We start from the raw sequence: 21,939 nt of genomic DNA, 5'->3' as shown, positions 1-21,939 counted from the left end.
TTGGTAATGACGGATGAACGCATTCGACGGCTCCAAATAGCCGCTGAGCAGATCTCCTCAATGGGCAGGGCTGCAGCGTAAGCTGTCGATGTAGCCACTGCCCTAACCGAATGAGCTTTCAACCCAACAGGCGGATACTCTGTTTGAGTATAACTCAAATGTATGGCAGAGACAAGCCACCGAGAAATGGTCTGCTTGGTCGCCGAAGACCAGCCTGAACCCCGCCATAACAACAAAACAATTGGTTACCCTTACGGGTACCCCTTTGTTCGCTTGATATAAGCCTGAAGTGTCTTACGGACATCTAAGACGCGAGCACGCCGTAGAGAGGTACCGGACAGGGAAGGCTGAGTGAAAGCTGGGAGCTCAATAGGCTACCGGCCACATGGAAGGGACTATCCTTCTTAGGACGGTAAGTCTCAGGCAGCCAATGCTAACTCTGTCTTTGTGAAAATAGTAAGCTGGATCGGCCGACATTGCATGAATATCGCCAACCCGCCTGCCAGAAGTCACCGCCACAAGAAACGCCGCCTTCCACGCCAACAGCTGGAGGGAAAGAGCCGACAGATTGTGAAACAGTGGACCGGACAGCCAATCAAGAACGATTGACAAGTCCCATCGGGGACTAATCCGTCCGGACAACCGGACGGATTCTGTCCACGCTTCGCTAAAAGCGCTGTACAAGAGGGTGCTGCCCCAAGAGAGCACCGGCCAACAGGAATATGAAACGCAGAAATAGCCGTAGAATATCCTCGAACAGTGGAAGCCGCTAGACCGCTTCCAACCGAGACTGGAGGAATTCCAACACACAGACTAAATCTGTAGAAAAGGGATCAAGAATCCCCTGTTGACACACCAGCCAATAACAGGCCCATCTATCCTCATATTGAACGCTTGTCGAATCCCTCCGCCGAAGCCAGAATTGTGTCTGCAACTGGTGCAGGAATTCCGCCGCGATGGAGGCGATCCCGATAGCGGCCAAGCCACCCACTGAATACTGGGATTCGGTGGGCCCGCTCTGGGATAGGAGGTCCGGTCGAAAAGGTAATAGAACAGGAGGCTGAGCCAGAAACCTGAGAATTACCGAAACCAGCTTTGTGCCGACCAAAGGGGTGCCAGAAGCACAAGTAGCCGAGCTGGTTGTGCGGTCAGCTGCGACAGGACCCTGGAAATCAGTGGTATCGGGGAACGCCCACAGTACCCTGTCCGTCCAATCTAGCTGAAAGGCGCTGCTATTAACGCACCCGATCCGAATCCGAGCAAAACACAGGAATCTGGTTCGCCACCCCAGACGCTAAACAGATCCACCTGGAACGACCAACAACTGGGAGATAATCCCAATATCTCCCGGTCGAAAGCATCCACTGCGTGGGGCTAGTATACCGCGGAGAGAGCATCTGCACGGACGCTTGTCTACCCCCGGAGATAAACAGGCAAAACCCGAATGTTGAACTGATCGCACCACAGTAGAAACTGCCACGCCTCCTGAAGGAGCCGACGGAGACACTGTGCCGCCTTGCTTGAGAATGTAAGACATGGCCGCTTGATTGTCCATTTCTAGATCGAACCACACGGCCCTGCACCAACACCCTGAAGCACTCAACACCCTGCGGACTGCTCTCAGTTCTAACACATTGATGTGTAGGTTGACCTCCCCGCCCCACCAGAGGCCGGAGGCTGAGTGCTCGCCCAGGACCCCCAACCTGTGAGGGAGGCGTCCGCCTGAACTGAGAGGAAGGTGTCGGGTGTCGAGGGGATCCCCTGACAAATTCCCGACGTCCGGCCCACCATCGCAAGTGAGGGATTAACCACTCTGGCGCTATGAGCATAATCTCGTGAGCCCTGCGAAAGGGGACCACAGCTGAGCTAATGCTTGCTGAATTGGTCGCGATCCTCAAACGCCGCGACGCCAAACCACGCCCACTGTCGCCGCCATGTTGCCGGAAAGCAACCGGGCCATGTTCGGGCCGACGCAACGGGGTACTGGAGGAACTGTAACACAGTCCCCCGGACTTTGACGATGCGGTCCGGAGCAAGGGAAACAATCCCTAGCGCCGTGTTGAATCTGGCTCCCAAGAATATCAGATCCTGCGTCGGAACGAGGTCTGATTTCTTGAGATTGATAATCCAGCCCAGTGACACCAGAGTATCCAGCACGCACAGTGTGGAGGCTCTGCTTAACTGAGGCCCTAAGGCCCGTGAAGCCAATCGCCCAGGTACGGGGTGACAACACCTGCCCCGAGACCTGGCTAACTGAGCTGGGATTCGCATAAGTTTGGTGAACACCCTTGGCCCGTGGAGATGCCGAAGGGGAGCACGCTTGAAACTGGTAGCACGCCCCGTCGAGGAGAACCGGAGGTACTTCTTGAATTCGGGTGCATTGGAACATGGAGGTATGCGTCTTTGAGATCGATTGACGTAAGCCAATCCCCTGTCTCGACGGAGGAGATCACTGACCTGAGTGTCTCCATCCTGAAAGACGGCACCTCCAGTAATTTGTTCAGCCCTCTGAGATTCAGAATGGGTCTGAACCCTCCGTCCTTTTTGGTCACGAGGAAGTAGGTGGAATAAAACCCCTCTTCTCGCTGACTCACAGGAACCACCTCGATGGCCGCCTTGGTCAGTAAAGACTGAACCTCGGCACGGAGGACTTCCGCCTTGTCGCGGGGGGTCGGCACAGGCGTGGACAGGACCCAGGGATTTGAGGTGGCTGCCTCCCACTCCCGGAGGAATAGGGACAGCCGGCCGCCGACAGGGACGTGTGGCAAGAGGCAGTGCACCCCCACCGTCGGCAAGTCTCCGCTTGCGTGAGTGGGGGGCAACAAGGGCTCTGGGGAATGAATCAGTGGGAAGCCGGGGCTGGCTTCCCCTTGCCCCGAAAAGACTGCTGCGCTGGAGCAGGCTTGCCCCTGCCTCTCGTGCGCCTGCTCCGCTTGGACTGCAAAGGGGCAGCCCACTTAACATCCTTCGCCGAGGCAGAAGGGTAAGCGGACGCAAGCGGGGAGGGCCGATGGCGAGGAGCGGAGGGCTGCTCCAACAAAGGCTTTGAGTCCTTAAAGGTAGAGACAGCCTCCGCGGCCTCCCGTACCACCTGCAAGGCCCCAGGGAACAGGGAAGATCCCATGGTATAGGGCAATGACAGTAGAGCTTGCTGTGTGGCCGGCGAATACCGCGCCACAGACAGCCACAGGCGGCGCAAGCCCATGACGGCTCCCATCATCTGGCTGGCACAGCACCGAATGCTGTCCCGAGCCAGATGCGAAGTGTATCCCGTTAACTGCCGGGGTGAGCACCGACTGATGAATCGGCACCGCCAGCTGTGGGCCACCAGCTGTCCCTGCAACGGGACAGGTAGGCTGAATGGACTGCTACTTTAAGTTGTTGAGCACAAGACCGGTAACATTCTTCGAATGACCGGTAGGCAGACTTCAGCGGCAGTGACGTACTAGCCGGAAAAGGGGGGAGACGCCTGCCCTGCCTGGCCGAGGCCAGGGAAGACGAAGACGACCCTCCTAACGTGACTGAGGCAAAGACGCATTCGTCCACCACTGGTGGTTCGAAGAGCGTCTCCGCACCTAACTGGTACCGCCGGCCGACTTCAGGCAAATCAAAACGCGATCGAGTACCAGCCAGGAGCGGATTCACCACCTCACTGACCAGTGATGGGAGAATGCGCAAGCGTGCCTCTGCGACCTGGTTGGGTGCAAACGCCTCCCCCGGGAGCCGAAACTCCGCGGGGTCGGGTGCCGGGACGGGAACAGCCACCTGCGGCAGGACTTCGGCGATTTTCTCCCGAACCTGCCGCAGGGACGAGGCAAAGGAGTACGGCACTCCCGCCTCCGATTCCACCGTCCCTTCCTCCTCCTCCATATCGACCTCGGCAGAATCCTCGGCCGCCATAATCTCAGACTCCTGAGAGAGCGCCGAGGAGACGCCAGAGGCAGGACCAGAAAAACTCATAAGGTCAAGAGGAGCCAGGGGAAAACATCGCCTGCCGGGAGGAACTCAGCCAGGTCGCCGAAGTCGCCCGAGAGGAACCTGCCGCAACAGGCTTCCCGGGCAACCCCGACTGGCTGCCGGGCGCCGAGGTATCCCCGAACTGGTCGGCGCCTAGGCGACCGCCAGTCGGGACACCAGGCAATGACAGGGGCAACCCTGTATCGCCGGCACCAGGCACCTGTGACAGACCAGTGCATAAAGCCAGGTCGTCACCAGACGCCGAGGGCATGCCGTCACCAGGGCCGAAGCCAGGATCAAGCCGCCCGGGGGGAGGCGCGTTCTCCGGGCCGCAGCCAACCCCCCCAGATGTGTCAGCCCCGCCCCCGACGACCGGCGCGCTGAGCTCCTTACGGAACCCCGCTAACGCCATATCAATCAGGGACTTGACTGACGACATCTGCTCCTGGAAGAAAACGGTTAACGAATCAACAGGAACACTTTTTACAGGTGCTGAATCAAGAGGGGGGGTGGCGGGTACAGAGACGGAAGCAGTAGGAGATGCAGAAGGGGCATGAGTGCGTGAAGACGAAGCCGCCTTGGTCGCCTTAGCTTTCTTGGGAGCCGGCTCCACGTGGGAAGCGGCTCCCGTGGACCCCTTTTTTACTATGGGAGCGCTTTGGACGGGGATCCTGTGCCCAGAGATCACCCCGCCCAAGCAAGTTGCCGTAAAACAGCGCTAGTCTATCCGCCAATGGTTTGGGGCGCGAACTTGGCACATGCCGCACACCCCTCTTCCTCATGTTCCTTCTGCACTAAACAGCGTAAGCAGACCTCGTGGGTATCCCGTACGGGAATTGCAGCAAGGCACGGCACAGGGTTTAAACTGCAACAAGTAAAACCTGTGCAGCAATCCTATACCCACATACAAATACATGTAAAAGACGCATGGGCTTACACCACTAATGCGACAACGTGGCATGCAGTTGACAACCTAGTACATACTGCAGCATAACTAACAATTACGCTTTTTAGCTGCATATAGAAAATGCGAGCAGTAGACATACCTACACGCATAAAGATACAAATAAAAATCACTAAAACCACCTGTAACATTGAAAACCACAGGGGAAACCAATGAACAGGAAGGCTAGCGAAGGCACCTGTCCGCCATCTTGCCACGCACTAGCGAGCCGACCGCGACAGGTACCAAGTTACAACGAGAAATTATGAATGAAAAAATTCAGAAAACACCTCAAATTCGCCCATGCCGGGAAAAAAGAGAACCATACATACAGTTGCCGTTTCTGAAACACTCATAACTCTCTTAGTCGCAAGGAAAAACCTTCTGGTATGGACCCACGTCTTGTCGGTACAACGACAGCATGGAAAGTGAGGTACGAGGTTACGGTCTAGAGTTACCTGCTCTTGGCTGTAGGGGGCCGGCCGGAAGGCCCTGTAAGGGTGGTCTCACAAGACAAAACGTAGTTTTTGTTTTGTAAATATTTTATTCAAATAATGGTCAAATGGGTCATCAAGCTGCTAATATGATGAACATTTTTATCAGGCCATAATCTTACATGATTTAAAAGTGTATAATAACTTAACAAGTCGGAGAGCGTGATATATTTATGGTACAAAATGACCCCATGAAAATTCACTAGCCAGTTGGGCCAGTGACTGTGGAGATTTACTGGCCTGACTGGATTTTTACTAGCTATGGGGTAGCGGGCCATTGTCTATTTCGCACACTGAATGGGGTAGGGTAATATAATATTTTCATGAGAATAGTGCACACTTGAGTATAATTGCTATTTGGAATATTGTGCCCAGTCACAAAACTATGTTGTATCATCTCTGGTGAATGAACAAAGAAAGTTTGTTCACGAAAACAGGAACTAAGCCGGAAATTAATGGGCTGTGCAAACACTTTTTTGTCCTAATCTACAGGTGACTCATGTTCAAATGATCCAAAGAATTAACATCAAAGAATTTGTATTCAGTGATTAGAAGTTATATTAAACCCATTATACAGGATATACTATGAACACTTTTTCATAACTCCATTTCAGCTTCATAGACCTTGTACTTTCCTGGTCAAAGATGTCAAACAGATTGAGCGAAGGGCAAAAAGAATAACTTGTTTGAGGGGCATTTATAAGTTGGAGCACCAAGGATGGATAAGAATATATGGATGAACAACTTCTTTATTACAGTGAGAGCAACATTTCGGTGTAGATTCTAACACCATTATCAAGCAAGTGATAACTTGATAATTGTGTTAGATCCTACACTGAAATGTCCCTCTCACTGTAATAAAGAAGTTGTTCATCCATATATTGACAAATAGGATGTCAACTATGCAAAAATGAATCATAAGAGATGAAATATGTCACACTGTTGGTAGTTTTCAAGTAGTTTCATAAAACAAGTTGATCTTGGATACATTCACTACATTACCTTCATTTCAGTTTCATTAAACAATTTCTTGACAAGATCGTCATCCACAGGTTTGTTGTCTTTGACTATCAGCTTCACTGAATCAATGAAGACTGAAAACAAAACCAAGAAATACAAATAAGAAAATGTCATCAGTGGTACTGTCAGTTTATTCTGTTTTATATGAATAATTTCCATCCCATACAAAAAACATGTTTTCGAAGCACAGGTTTCATTTTAACATCTCAAAACCAGCATATATGTGAAACCTGACACTGCAATCAGTATCCAATCTTTCAAGGTCCAAAGCAATTTTATTGTGCAATCTAAGCATATTAATTAAGTATGCATACTGTTTCATAACATGATCTCTTTTGATTTGGACAGTCAATGGCAGCTCATTAGAAGATGACAAATTCCCCTAGAACAAATCATCTGACAGTTAATTAATTTGATTATTAAAGACTAAGTCCAAATTGTTTCCATAGAAATCATGGAAAATATAAATGCCAAACATCTGCAAATAGCAAAAGGCACCACTAGAAAATTTGTTAGATATATCTGCTGAGTCTTGTAGAAAGATATTGAATGTTCTTTGAGGAGTGATCCGGAAACAACACCCACCCCTCTATTTTGAGACTAAGTCTGAATCATTTCCATGGAAACTGAGAAAAATAAAAATGCCAAAATCTGCGAATAGTAAAAGGCACGATTTTGGGATCTGTCGCAAATATCTGCCAAGATTTGCTGAACGATATTGAAATGTTTTTTTGTTGTGATCCTAAAGTCCACCCCTTCCCTTTGAGACTAAGCCCAAACTGTTTCCATGGAAACTGAGAAAAATAAAAATGACAAAATCTGCAAATAGCAAAAGGCACCACTTTGGGATCTGTCTCATATACCTGAGAAGATTTATAGATAGATATTGGTCAATTGTTTAGTTATTCTCCAGAAACTAAAATCCACCCCTTTTTGAGACTAAGTCCAAATTGTTTCCATGGAAATCCAGAAAAAAATGACAAAAATCTGTAAATAGCAAAAGTCACCACTTTAGGTTCTGTTTGATTTATATATGTATGTGCCAATTTTGTTGCAAAAGATGGAATGTTTTTTAGTTATGCTCCAGAAACGAAATGATGGACGAGGCGTTGACTTATATCCCGCCACATTACATGCCGGGAAGATCTCAAAATCTTAGTAGAAATTCCATGAAAAGTTTCAGCTTATTTGATTGAATATGTACTTACAAAATAAGTAGACCACCAGAAGCACTAGTCCGGTTGTATTATGATAATAATGACAACAATGATAATGCTTGTGGTCACAAAGGTTGAGACTGAAAAATGAAAGTAATATTATATTAATATATTTGAAATATCAAAAACTTAAAAAATACAAAAACAAATATTGTATCCACTTTCATTGTATTATTGTTATAGCATGGTACAATTAATGATATTTAACCAATGATGTATTTCTCTTTTTCATCATTAGGCCAATCTCGAAAGCTTTTGAAAGGAAAGGGACATATGGAAAAGTGACATGACAAGGTTCCAACAAGATGAACAGAAGAAATGTATATCACTGCAAGAATACTACCTCTCATGAAGCACAGCCTATTTTCCTGCAATTAGGAGAACATTACACTAAATAAATCCTTCGAGTTTTAACAGATGTCTTAATTGTCAGCCACCCCTCCCTTTTGGGACTAAGTTCGAATTGTTTCCATGGAAACCGGGAAAAATAAAAATGCCAAAAATCTGCAAATAGCAAAAGGCACCACTTAAGGATCAGTTTGATATATCTATCAAGTTTTGTTGAAAAATATTGAACGGTTCTTGAGTTATGCTCCAGAAACGAAGCCCACACATCCCTTTTGGGACTAAGTCCGAATCGTTTCCATGAAAACCGGGAAAAACAAATATGCCAACGTTCTGCCAAATAGCAAATGGCACCACTTTGGCATCTGCCTCACATATCTGCCAAGTTATGCTGAAAGATACTAAGAAGTTTTCCAGTTGTGCTCCGGAAACGAAGCCCACCCCTCCATTTTGAGACTAAGTCCTAAACGTTTCCATGGAAAGCGATAAAATAATAAATCACAAAAATCTGCAAATAGCAAAATGCACCACTTTGGGATCTGCCTCACATATCTGCCAAGTTTTGCAGAAAAGATTATAAGTTTTTGAGTTGTGCTCCGGAAACAAAACCCACCACTCCCTTTTGGGACTAAGTACGAATCGTTTCCATGGAAACCGGGAAAAATAACAAGAGTCATCAGAAGATGACATATGCCCCCGGCCCCCACATATTTGAAAGAACAAATCATCTGACACTTACTTAAAGTCCAGCTTGACTTTTTTTAAAACTAAGTCCAAATCATTTCAATCGAAACAAGAAGACAAAGTCATCAATATCCCCCGCAATGGCAAAATACTCTTCATGATTATGTCTACGAGTTATGGTTATGTCAAATATTTAGGTGTGTATAGAAAAGTGGAAGGAGAGTATTGAAAGGTTTATAAAGTTCTGCTCCAGAAAGGAGCACTATCACCAATTTTAGTCTATGTCAAACTTGTTGCCATCGAAATGCCAAAAATATTTTATTCAGAAATCCAAAACTACCAAAAGGCACCAGTACACCACCAGATCTATCTATGTGCCAAGTTTGGTGAAGAAATAGTGAACGGTTTTAGAGTTCAGCTCCAGAATAGAGCACTACCACCAATTTCAGGCTAAGTCAAAACTTGTTGCCATGGAAACGCCAAAAATATTTTATTCAGAATTCCAAAACTACCAAAACGCACCAGTACACCACCAGATCTATCTATGTGCCAAGTTTGGTGAAGAAATAGTGAACGGTTTTAGAGTTCTGCTCCGGGAAAGACAAATGTGCACGGTCGGAAGGATGGACGGACGGACGCACGCACGCACGCGCGCACGGACAAAGTCCATTTTAATGATGAGAAATATAAATGCCAAATATCTGTAAATAGCAAAAGGCACCATTTCAACATTTGCCTAATACATCTGCCAAGTTCTGTTGAAAGATACTGAACGCTTTTCGAGTTGTGCACCGGAAATGAAGCCCACCCCTCCCTTTTGGGACTAAGTCCGAATCGTTTCCATGGAAACCGAGAAAATAATAAATCACAAAAACCTGCAAATAGAAAAAGGCACCACTTTGGGATCTGCCTCACATATCTGCCAAGTTTTGCTGAAAGAAATTAAGACGTTTTTGAGTTGTGCTCCGGAAACGAAGCCTAACCCTCCATTTTGAGACTAAGTCCAAATTGTTTCCATGGAAACCGAGAAAATAATAAATCACAAAAATCTGCAAATAGCAAAAGGCACCACTTTGGCATCTGCCTCACATATCTGCCAAGTTTTGCAGAAAAATATTAAGAAGTTTTCCAGTTGTGCTCTGGAAACGGAACCCACCCCTCCCTTTTGAGACTAAGTCCAAATTATTTCCATGGAAACCAGAAAAAATAAATATGCCAAAAATCTACAAATAGTAGAAGTCACCACCTTAGGTTCTGTTTGATATTTCTACCAATTTTTGTTGAAAAATATTGAAAGGTTTTGGAGTTATGCTCTAGACAAAATGGGGCGTTGGGGTAGCCTAATGGTTAAAGCGTTGGCACGTCGCGCCGAAGACCCGGGTTCGAATCCCCACATGGGCACAATGTGTGAAGCCCATTTCTGGTGTTCCCCGCCGTGATGTTGCTGGAATATTGCTAAAAGCGGCGTAAAACCAAACTCAGTCAGTCTAGACAAAATGATTATGGACGGACGGATGGACGGACGGATGGACGGACGGCGGGACAGACGGACGAGGCGACGACTGTATCGCCCCGCATTACATGCCGGGCTGATAAAAATGCCAAAAATCTGCAACTAGCAAAAGGCACCACTTAAGGTTCTGTTTGATATAGTTACCAAGTTTTGTTGAAAAATATTGAACGGTTCTTGAGTTATGCTCCGGAAACGAAGCCCATCCCCCTTTAAGACTAAGTCCAAAATGTTTCCATGGAAACCGGGAAAAATAAAAATGACAAAATCTGTAAATAGCAAAAGGCACCACCTTAGGTTCTGTTTGATATATCTACTAATTCTTGTTGAAAAATATTGGACGGTTTTGAGTTACCGGTATGTTCTGGAAACAAAATGATTTAAGGACGGACGGACAGACGGACGAGGCATTGACTATATCCCCCCGCATTACATGCCAGGAGGATAAAAATACACAATGCCTAGATACCTTTACTATGATATTTCGCATATAAATTACAAGATATCTGGTAACCTGATACTACTACTTCTTGAAAAAACTAGTCAAGACCATGACTATTTTAAGTTAACCACCTGTGACCCATTTTCACGATGTTCAAAGATTGCAGGCCTTTACCCCCAAGATGTCATTTGAAAACTCACACTCAGGCACTCCAAACTGAAATAACTAAGGTATCTAGAGGTGCTACAGTGGAACTTTATCAAATTTCAAAGTACATAGAGAATACTACACAAGGTCTCCTTACATACAAATTATACGAAACGAGTGTCCTTCCTATGGTATCTGACCGAGCGGAAGCGAGGTCAGATAATATAGGAAGGTCACGAGTACATACAAATTATACGAAACGAGTGTCCTTCCTATGGTATCTGACCGAGCGAAAGCGAGTCACCCATAGGAAGGTCACGAGTTTCGTATAATTCGTATGTAATGAGACCGAGTGTGGTATTTTATTTATTACCCACATCTTACATGCATTAAATTGACAAAATAGCGTATTTTTGTTATGTTTTTGGTTTCAAACCAAAACCGGTTTCATAAAGAGATTGCGGAAGAGTTTGTACTGTAGTACAATATTTGCATGACGTCACACTGTAATGACGTCACTGCCTTGGTAACCGACGTCACGATGCATGTCAGTTGTCATCGCTTTGTACAGCCTTCTACAGTAAACTACTCCGTAGCAGTTCGTTTCTTGGTTTCCAGTTGCTTCATTCGGCTAACATCACTGGTGGAAACACTGCGTTTATGTTTTTCGACGGATATAATGTCTCAGTTCGACTCACAATTAAACACCGACACGGCAACGTTCGCAATGTTTACATTCCCACAATGCATTTAAGTTGTAGAATGAATGAATTCACGTGTTTGTTATGAATGAAAAAATAGTTACGTCAGAATATGACCTAATTGAGAGGTCATCGGTTATCCAATCAAATCGTTAGAATCTCAGGTCTAGTCGTTACGACACAGGTCAACGCGATACGACACTCGTGTGGAGTACAAGATTAGTATGCAACTACCCATACTTTGACCTCGTGGGTAATAAAGTGGGTTATCTTCTAAATGAAAAATCTTGTTTCAAGAAGAGAATAACAAAACATGAAGCAGATCATACTGTGTGGTGACTGGTGATTGTTGCAAAGTGACACCATTTTACTGACATCCTGATACTACAGTGACACTCACGGCAACAGAAGACTTGCCTCAAAATACATACACTACAGGAATAGTACATACACAACAGGATATATGGGCATCTTTGGGTAATGATAAGAGGACAGTATTAAATATTCCCAAAACGTGAATACATCTTCATCTTTTACATAGCCTACCTGGAAGTTTTACAGAATCGTCATTCGATGTCCTGCAATCTGATCCTTGTCCAGTCACGGAACACTTTATTGTCATCCCACTTGAACTTGGAATGGTCTTGGTTATCCCATCTGCAGATTCTGTATCTGGCTGGAGGCGTGTGTTTCCATCCTGCAAAGGTTGTATGATATTTTGTCAGGAATTCCAAACTTTCTTTCTTGATGAAGCGCCTTTCAGTATGAATTATAACCTACACATAGCATATCTCTAGCAAGCTCAAAAGAAGTGTAAAGGTTGCTCACAAGTATTACTTCAACATATGAAGTCAACTTTCTGATACCAAAGGATACAAACTTAATAGTTCAGACTTCATCTTTCCCACAGAACTAGATGCTATGGATACAGCCACAAGTAGGCATAGACATAAGCTCACTTACAATTTGATCTAAATGAGACCAAGTTTACCAATTCTGCAGATCAAAGGTGTCTTACGATAAATACGTACCCATAACACAAGTGTGAGATTTGTTGCTGAACCTAATGAGCAGGTGACAGTGAAGTCAAAAGTGTTTTCTTGCGTGGATGTAATCTTAACAGGCTCTTGCGTCACATCTGCAAAAAAGAACAAGAGAATCCTGTAGTTCTGAAACAGCTATGATTTAACTACATCATTCAATGAGCAGCAGTTTACAGAAATAGTCCAGATCATGAAGTACATAATGTACAATATGTGATTTGTATATGAGTCTATAACTGTAACTTCACCCCCAGCCAAACTTACATTCTCAGACTTGAAATAATTAAGGTGGAAAGGCAAAAGTCCCCTTCCAATTGACCCTAAAGCATTTATGGTGTCAGTACAGGGCTCACATACACTCAAAAATTGTTGTTGAGACAAGTGGCAAATATGTCAAGGTGACAAGTGTACCACATCATGTTCACAATCCTTCTCCACCAAGATAAACTGCTTGTCATTATGTTGAGTTAAATGTCAAGTCTCTTGGATCAATCTGATCCATTTCTCTTTATCTCTTTAGGTGAGTACTGTGGTGTTGTCTGTGGCTACCAGGGCTGACATGCACAAAGCAATCTTGGCGCTACAATTATCCTTAAGATCCCAATCTTAGGCTTCGGCTACAATCACCACCCATTGGCACAAAGCGACTGTAGGCTAAGATCATTGTAAGCTAATATTGCAACTTACAACGGATCAATTGTAAGGAGTTAAGATCATTGTAGTTTGTGACAAAATGGCATTCAAGTCAGGTTGCTTTTATATTGCATAAAACCGTATGAGTTGCCTCGACACTTCAACGACATAGAGAATGCACTAATGATTTAACATCAGAAACAGTTATTTGCGGTATGTATAACTATCGAGTGGATATTATAGAGTACTATTCCCATCCCATTCAATGTTGGAAAAGACGTGAAATTACACACCTTCTTGATACTCAAGTAAAGAAAGGTGTCTGCATGGAATTAGCAATGGCCGTGACATTTTCAGTAACTCAAGGGAAGCTAATCTTAGTTTATAGACAAGGTGGGAGAGGTTTATTGAAGGTAATTATTGATCACTGCACCCCTTAAGAATTAATAGGACCAGAACCCTTTGTTTCAATTGTGTGTGGGGGTGTAAAGCCCACAAGTAAGACAGAGTGTGAGACGGTATCAGCCTGCCATTTACTAATGGAAGTGGTAATACATAAAATCTGGACAAACCGATAGTGGGTCAGGGACCGAGATAACCGGGCCACATCAGATATTGGGACACTCTTTGTAATCTGTTGCCATTTCATACTGCCACCTCCTGTCTGTTCCGAGACAGTAAGAATTCAAGGGTCGGTCCGGTAATCAGAACCACAACATTATTTTTTCAAGGCCTAACATCTATACATATATGTGGTATTTTTGGGTAAAACATTTAGAAAAGAAAAATATATCCCCATGGGCACCAATTATGCTCCCACTTTGTGGATCTGTTTCTATAAGCATGAGTCAGAATTTCTGCTTGGGCGAGCAAAATCAAAACAAGGTCAAGATATTTAACCTAAGCTTCAGGTATATTAATGATCTGTTATCATTCATGAAAAAATCAACAATTTCCTTCCACTATAATTACCCACCTTAAATCAGGGCGACCAGTGAGACCACTTCATGTGTTTCATACTTAGATCTATGATTAAGAAGACATGACAAAAAACTTTCCACATGGGTAGTAGTATTATAATGATGGTTCTATTACAGGGTACCCTTTGGGCTTATTGTGGCTTAATTCCTCTCCCAGCGTCCAGTCAAAAATAGTCATTTTTGAGCGCAAGACATCGTTCGATGTTCCACCTCTTATTGACTACACAACTGTCTAGGCCTCGAGGTACCGAGTGGAGTTTCTTTATATTTGGGTCAGAAATTCCAAACGAGTCGAGGTCTAGACTGACTGTAGGTATCCCTACATGTAAGTTGTGACGCCATTGATGGCGATCCATCGTTTCGTGTCCATGGGGGACAGCGACGTCTTGTTGAGGGTGATCCCATAGATTTTGTGTTTGTCGCTTCTCAACGCATTCATTTGATGTTTGAACCTTTTATTCTTGAAGGGAGCTTGTTTGAATAGGGTGTGTTTGATGTGCTGTTACACGACATATTTCTTGACCCCTTTGGCTTGTTTCATTTTGTCATTATCGGCTTTCTTGATGGAATACATTTTTATTGGTCGTACTGTGTAGGGTGTGGTCTGGGGGGTAATCGCTCGTATCGTACAGGTGGATGGGTTTTGCCATGTCCCCATAGACATCCTCGGTACAAATTTCCATCAGCAACGAATCCGTGTCCCTGTACAACACTTTGTACCTGTCACCATATTGCGTTTTTAACTCCTTGTGCGAGGAGTTTGGATAAGTTGAGAATGCTCAAGCCCACGTAGACGCGTCGATTCAGTTTGATATGGCTTTTTGTCATCTGTAGCGCTGTCAAGTCGTTATCGAATAGTTTACTTCGATTAAAGGTCGGGCTGGCTATGAGTTTCTTGAGTTTTCTTCCTCGCGCTTCCTTAAATTCTCCATGGTTTTGCGAAATACCGAGTTGTTCATGAGCTTATACAGCTTTTTCTCAAAGTCGCTTGTGGCTTGTTTTCTTAATTCCGTGTTCAACCGGATGTAAGGTTCCATCCAGGGACTTTGATCGAATTTTAGAACTCAGTGTACTTTGGTCAGCTTCATGCCCAGCGATAAGTACAGCTGCAGATTTCGATAGTGCACGACATATTTTTTCTTGTTCATCAAGTTGGGTACGAGTTTTTCCACCTGAGCCAGTGTGTTCTCTTCCTACAATTCTCGTTGATAGTCGGACATCCAGTCTCGGTTCACCATTAATCGTTCGTGAGCCAGCGGATAACTGTTGTGGACAGCGTGGAGTTCCACGGGATAGTCCAAATCCACTTTGAATAGGAATTCCATTTGAAAGTTTTCAGGGATAGTCATAATGTTTTCCGGATTTAAATTCTCGCTGTTAACCCACTCGAACCTGTGCGTGGGTAGATACTGACTCATAGCCAAGCCATACAAGTTGTTAGCGTCGAGATAGAGGATGTGGTTGGAGGGTTTACTCGAGTTGTAGCCTTCCATGTATGGGTTGTTGGCTTTGGCATAGCGTTTTGAGACCATCGAGATCCCACTGCGCAGGCCTTTTTCGACAAACAGATGCATGTCGTAATCGGTTAGGAGTTCTAGTGTTGCTCTGGTTTTCTTCAAGAGCGCATCCCACGAGAGACCGGGGCTGGTGTAGTATTGTTTCAAACACGTTTTTCTAAGAGTCTTGAACACGTCAGCCAACAGCCGTTTTCAAGTCGAGATCATCATAATCGCCTAAATGTTGACAGCCTAGTTTCTCCCACACGTGCTGGGCGCAGTCGTAATCGTTCTGGGAGATGGTTGAGTTGGTTAAGGCACTGTAAATGCAGTCGATGGGCGGTAATCGCGTCTTCTCGAACTTAGACCAATCGTCCATGTACTTTGTACGGGTACTTTGTTCGGTCGTGTCGGGCGTGATGTGTTCAACCTGTTTGACGAGGGTTTCGAAGTCGGCGTAAATGACGTAGGGCACGGACATTTGATGTTTGTGATTGATAAATTTTAAGATATTGTCGTTCTCCTTAGGCATGTCGATTTGAACAGCAGTCTCTCCCACACCTCGGCAATCCTCCCCGTGCGATTCCAGCAGGTCGGCTCACGTGAAGCCATGCAGGCACCATTCGCAGAAATGTTTCTTTCTGGCATTTTTCGATTGGTCGTACAACAGTCGACTCAACCTTCTGATCGCCGCGTAGTGATATTGGTCCCCTTTTTCGATGAGGAATAAATTGATTCTGCGCACATCACTGGACCTGGAGCGGATTTGGTGCACGATGGTTTTGTCCCCTTCGTGACAGAACACGTTAATAGCTAAAGGGTTTTGCTTTTCGAATCGCGTCCAGTAGATGGGTGTGAGGCAAGAATTACCTTTCTGTTCGTGCGAGGCAGCTATGAGCGCCACCACTGCACAATAATTGTTAACTTCCTCCCCTTTGGGTTCGGGGTTGAGGATGGCCTTTTTATCTCTTAAATGTTCCGGCACCGGGAAGTACGATCCACCTTTGAGTGGTTTGTAATTCGCTATGTCGACATAAACGGTGTTGACGGTATCCACCACCCATCCTGAACCTCGATGCGTCCATTTTTCCAACGATGCTTGTATTTTTTTGGAAGGAGATGTTGATGGAGGATTCAATTGATTCTGGTTGAGTTAGGACTTCCTGCTTGCCTCTGAAATACGGTTCGATGTATTCCACTCTACCGTCCGACTGAGGTTTTTGGAGCGTCATCTTCATCGTCAGTTGGAATTTGATACTTTTCAAATCATTTAATTCTTCACGAAGTTTAGTGTCGACTAAAGGTTTGATTTTATCGGTATTGATATTAGAATCAAAAGCCATTTTCCAGCCTCGGAGACAGTTACCCAGAGCATGGTCTGTCGGCACGAATTGCAGTTCGACCGGCTGGGTGTTTTCCAACAAGGTGAGCAGTTGGGCTTTCCTCATGCGAGAATAACCCTCCAACCCACGTTCTTTAGCTCGAGCTTTGAGCTCTTTGGCGGTGGGGGGTTTAACCTGTGTCATGTTCACCAAGGTCAGCAATTCGGCTTTCCTCATGTGAGAATAACCAGTCAGTCCACGACTTTTCGTGAGAGTTTTCAGTTCTCTGACAGTAGCCATGTTATATACCATATGAATGTTGTTTCTCTAATTGGTTGTATATACCAAATTTAAATCGTCTCTAAAAACCCACTTTTTTCGTCTTGCCTATTACTAGACTTTCTTTGTTCAATTGTCTCTCTGTAAATAGTTTTAACTATTTTCTTTTCTCCTATAGTATTGTAGCGCCATGAGCGGGTATTAGTACCTTAATGTAGCGCTATATAAATACCCACATTATCATTATTATAGTTTAAATGAATGTTGTTTCTCTAATTGGTTGTATATACCAAATGAATTTAAATGTTAATCTTCCTGAGTCTCCTAAATTCACTCATAAAATCTGTATGTCTTTTATTGATAGGTTTCATTCTTACTTTGTCAGCCCCATGTTCTTTGCACAAAGAATACTGACATTTGACCCCTATTCCACATATTTTGCATGCATAATTGGCATGACCCCTTCTCGCACATTGGGCATGTTTGTAACAATATTCAGTCACACAGCGTTTATTGCAGGTCATGGGCTTGTCCAGCAATATCACTTACAATGGTAAGTTCCTAAGGGCCACAAACTTGTATGCACATATGGTATACAAATCTCTAAATGAATATTTAAACGCCCACTCACATTCCATTCTCAGCCACAGCATTATACAGAAAGTAGGTAAGAGATATCGAGCCAGGCTATCGCTTTGCTTGGAGTTTGGCTAGTTTTCCTGGGGGAATATGGGATAGGATTGGGACAGGATTGGGACAGGATTGGAAGAGGAGGGGATTTCCCAGGAAATAATGGGAGAGGACTTGGACAGGATTGGGATTTCCATATAGACATATGGGAAGTATGGAATATATATGCCCAGGAAAAACACAAAACAACCATGCCACCAAAAAGAGATTTTCTTCAGACCAGATCCAAGAAATATGCTCCCTTCACGGTGTGCTCCCAGCAAGCGAGGTCAAAAAGCGCTTCGGTATTGGGTCCACAAGGCTGTACGAGCTATGGCAAGAGCCTGATGTAGAACCATCGACCCTCTTGCCCGCCGGCGATATAGCTCCGCCTACCATCCAGGACTTCTACGATTGTCTGGGGAGGCTCGAATCTCATGTGGAGCAAAACGTGACGATGTTGCCAGCTCGTGTGGAGCAAAACGCGACGATGTTGTCGGCTTGTGCGGACCAAAACACGAATTTAATAGTCAACATCTTGTCTAGGCTGGACAAGGACGATGACGAGGAAATAGAGGAGGAAAAAGAAAAGATGCTAGAATTGGCCCAAAAGTGGACCTACATTTTGATCGTCGCCTTGTTTCTCAGAAAGGTCGTCCACAAGACCTGGAAACACTGCACACGGGCCGACAGACCAGTCGACAGACAGGCCGACAAGACGAAGACAGAACACCCAAACCAGTTTCCACGGTCCCTTTCAGGCACCCCTTCCACATGGAGTAGAACTATATAGTTTGCTGGTTGAAAAATGGATTTGTGGTTGCTGAAAAAATGGGTTACCCTACCGAAAATGTGATTCTTATCAGGCCAGCGCTGTACCAACACACTGTCGGGACCGGCTGTCAGTCCCTATGCGAATTTAACGGGCCCAGGCTGGCAACCTAGTCGGTATATCGAACGATGTCTCACGCTCGAAAGTGACTATTTTTTACTGGACACTGGGAGAGGAAGTAAGCCAAAATAAGCTCATAGGGTACCCTGTAATAGAACTAACACTACTAAGGTGTATTGAAAGAGGGATGACTTCAACTTTCCCTTCAGGTTGAGCAATAGTCCAGTAATACTGGCAAAAGGGGTAGAACAAATTGCAATATAAACAATTTTTGCTGAAACATGTATGTAAGTTGTGTACTTTTTACATATCAAAAGTACAGAAAAGTATCACGAACGATTTTGTTCGAAAAAGTTAATTTTTTCATAAATGCAAAAAACGCGTACATCTGATACAGTCAAACAGGTGGCCGCTGTTACTAGCTGTGTTTCCGTAGATTGCATCATGTAAACAAGATGGCCGATCAGGTTTCGCCTATATTGGTGAAACATCCAGACCAGTCACCATTAGGATCAAAGAATACCAGGCTTTAGTAAGAAACAGACACTCCAAATCCGCCATAACCGACCACCTTAAAACCAACCCAAACCACAACATCAGTTGGAACACCACCAAAGTCATCGAAAGGAACCAGCCCGATTTCAAAACCCGAAAACTACTTCAAGCTGTCCACATAAAGAGGATTTGCCCAGCCATCAACAGAGATGAAGGATATTTCATCCCCAAGGCCAATCATCACTTCCTCAATTAACTTCATGTAACCCTACTCAACTATCGTACATTATCCATTGTGTAACACTGTACATTATCCATTGTGTAACACTGTACATTATCCATTGTGTAACACTGTAAATTATCCATTGTGTAGCACTGTACATTATCCATTGTGTAAATTTCACTTCACCACTGGCTGCCTATCAACATCTTTAATCTCTTATGTATACAAGTATGTACAAGTTCTTTACTGGTTTCCTATCAACCTTCTTAATCCTGTGTTATCAACCTATTCTATTGTATAAACAACTCATTTTCGCCTCATCCCCCATCTATTGTACAAACATCTCATGTATATATATCACCCAAAATACTTCCCATGTACCACTTGCTTGACAACGTCATTAGAATCTATGTCGAAACGTCGCCTATATAGAATAAAGAAGTTGTACATCCATAAAAATACCCCCCATTCTTCATCGACCCAACTTCTAGAATGCCAATCAAAGATGGTTACAATGATCAACTCCTCAGTAAAACTTTCAAAATGTTTTAGGTAGGCTTGGATGTCATTTTCAAATTTGACACATCAGTGACAAAATTTACGTCTAATGCAATACTTTATTCTTTACAATGTTTTTAGAGCTTAACAAATTACCATTCTTTACATATGTTTATGACAGGTGGGTACTTAGACCTTTTCGCAAACACCTGGTATAATAATAATAATAATAATAACAATAATAGTGGATACTTGTAAAGCGCCAGTGTCCACCCACTGATGCATGCAGAAGAAGGGAAAATGTCATTATAGGCTTTAGTAAAAAGGAATGTCTTTAGGACCTTCTTAAGAGAGTCCAGGGTCGGGGCGAGTTTGATTTGGAGCGGTAGAGAGTTCCATAAAAGAGGCGCGACATGCTGAAAACCTGTCTTTCCAAAAGAGGTGAGCCGAGCTTGAGGTACTGTTTATCCTGGGAACGTCGAGTTCTGGAAGGCACATACTGAGTTAGGAGAGATGAGAGATATGTAGGGGCAAGGTTGTTGAGACACTTAAAGACTGTACACAGAACTTTGAAGTCAACTCGGTATTGAACAGGAAGCCAGTGCAAAGACTTTATCACAGGGGTTATATGATCATATTTAGAACTCAAAGATATAATTCTAGTGGCTGTATTCTACACTTTCTGGAGTTTTTTCATGTGTTCTTTGGATATTCCAGTGAGAAAGCTATTGCAGTAGTCTAGGTGGGAAGACACAAGACATCTGACCAGGATATGTGCACTGTCTTTAGTGATGTATTTTGGATTGTACCAATGGAACGAATGTGAAAGTAGCATGTCTTACACAGATGATCCACTTGTGCAGACATGAAAAGGCCCGACTGTAGCTGTACTCCAAGATCTTTAACTTGTCTTGGGGAGATACAGGCAGAAGCAATCATCACTCGCTCAACATCTACCTTGTCGATGTGCTGTTGTCTTCCGACCAATAATACCTCTGTTTTGTCATCATTTAACTTTAGTTTTCTTTCGGTCATCCATGACTTAATTTCAGAAGTACAGTTTTCAATTTGTTGTAGGGTGTCATACATTGATTCAGTGTTAAATCTATTCATCAGTTGAACATCATCTGCATATGAAAAATGAGGAGTCCCAAACTTGTCAGTTATGGTTTTGAGACAGTTTAAGAGAAACAACACAGGTCCCAACACTGAACCTTGTGGGACTCCACACAAGAGCACTGTCTTATCCGAAAACTGTCCCAAGACATAAACAGACTGCCGCCTGACATAGAGATAAGATGCAAACAAAGAGAGCACTGTTCCACTGATACCAACTTGATGCTGTAAAATATCCAGAAGCTTGGAATGATCAACTGTATCAAACACTGCACTGAGATCTAAAAGTGTCAGCGTTGCCATGTCACCAGAATCCACTAGACACCTGAGATCATTAACAACTCTCAGGAGCAAGGTCACTGTTGAATGCTGCGGACGAAAAGCAGACTGATAGTCATCAAGGATGTCATGGAGGTTGATATGCTTCATCAGTTGTCTGGTAACAGCTTTCTCCACAAGTTTTAAAAGAAAAGTCAAGTTTGAAACGGGCCGATAGTTCTTGAGTATGTTGGTATCAAGTTTGGAATTCTTTAACAGTGGAGTAACAATAGCACTTTTCAAACATGTATCCCATTAATGTCAGTCTGAATCATTATTATCCCCCTCCACAAGGTGGGCAGAGGATATTGGTTCAAGCTCCATCTATCCATCCATCAAAGATGGTGGGGATAGATTTTCTCAAAAAACGTTACACATAGGCCTAAAAGTCATCCCATCAAATATATTCTTTCTACCTGGTGTTTATCTCGACACACACAGGGGAAGAATGGCATATGCAGTTGCATGTCTTGTAAAGGATAGGTATTTCCTGACAACTATTAAATACCTGTGCA

The 21,939-nt window shown here is 44.2% G+C and overlaps 1 protein-coding gene across 2 annotated transcripts in view; it reads right to left on the bottom strand.

Annotated features, from left to right (window-relative positions):
- The window catches only part of LOC124258233, a 59,771-nt gene that overhangs the window by 12,975 nt on the left and 24,857 nt on the right, over nucleotides 1–21,939 (bottom strand). Inside the window, exons 3-6 of one of the 2 annotated variants that reach the window (XM_046692299.1) lie at nucleotides 12,492–12,598; nucleotides 12,007–12,157; nucleotides 7,623–7,711; nucleotides 6,397–6,488 (exon numbers count right to left, since the gene is read on the bottom strand). In XM_046692299.1, the coding sequence (XP_046548255.1) occupies nucleotides 6,397–6,402 (6 nt within the window). In that variant the 5' untranslated portion in view covers nucleotides 6,403–6,488; nucleotides 7,623–7,711; nucleotides 12,007–12,157; nucleotides 12,492–12,598. Of the gene's footprint in view, nucleotides 1–6,394; nucleotides 6,489–7,622; nucleotides 7,712–12,006; nucleotides 12,158–12,491; nucleotides 12,599–21,939 lie in introns of those variants that run through there. The other variant, XM_046692298.1, reaches the window with a different exon arrangement.

This window comes from Haliotis rubra, unplaced genomic scaffold (assembly GCF_003918875.1).
Source record: "Haliotis rubra isolate DU_JTF1 unplaced genomic scaffold, ASM391887v1 Scf688, whole genome shotgun sequence".
NCBI classification, from domain to species: domain Eukaryota; kingdom Metazoa; phylum Mollusca; class Gastropoda; order Lepetellida; family Haliotidae; genus Haliotis; species Haliotis rubra.
This window is presented reverse-complemented; position numbering and strand designations above follow the sequence as displayed.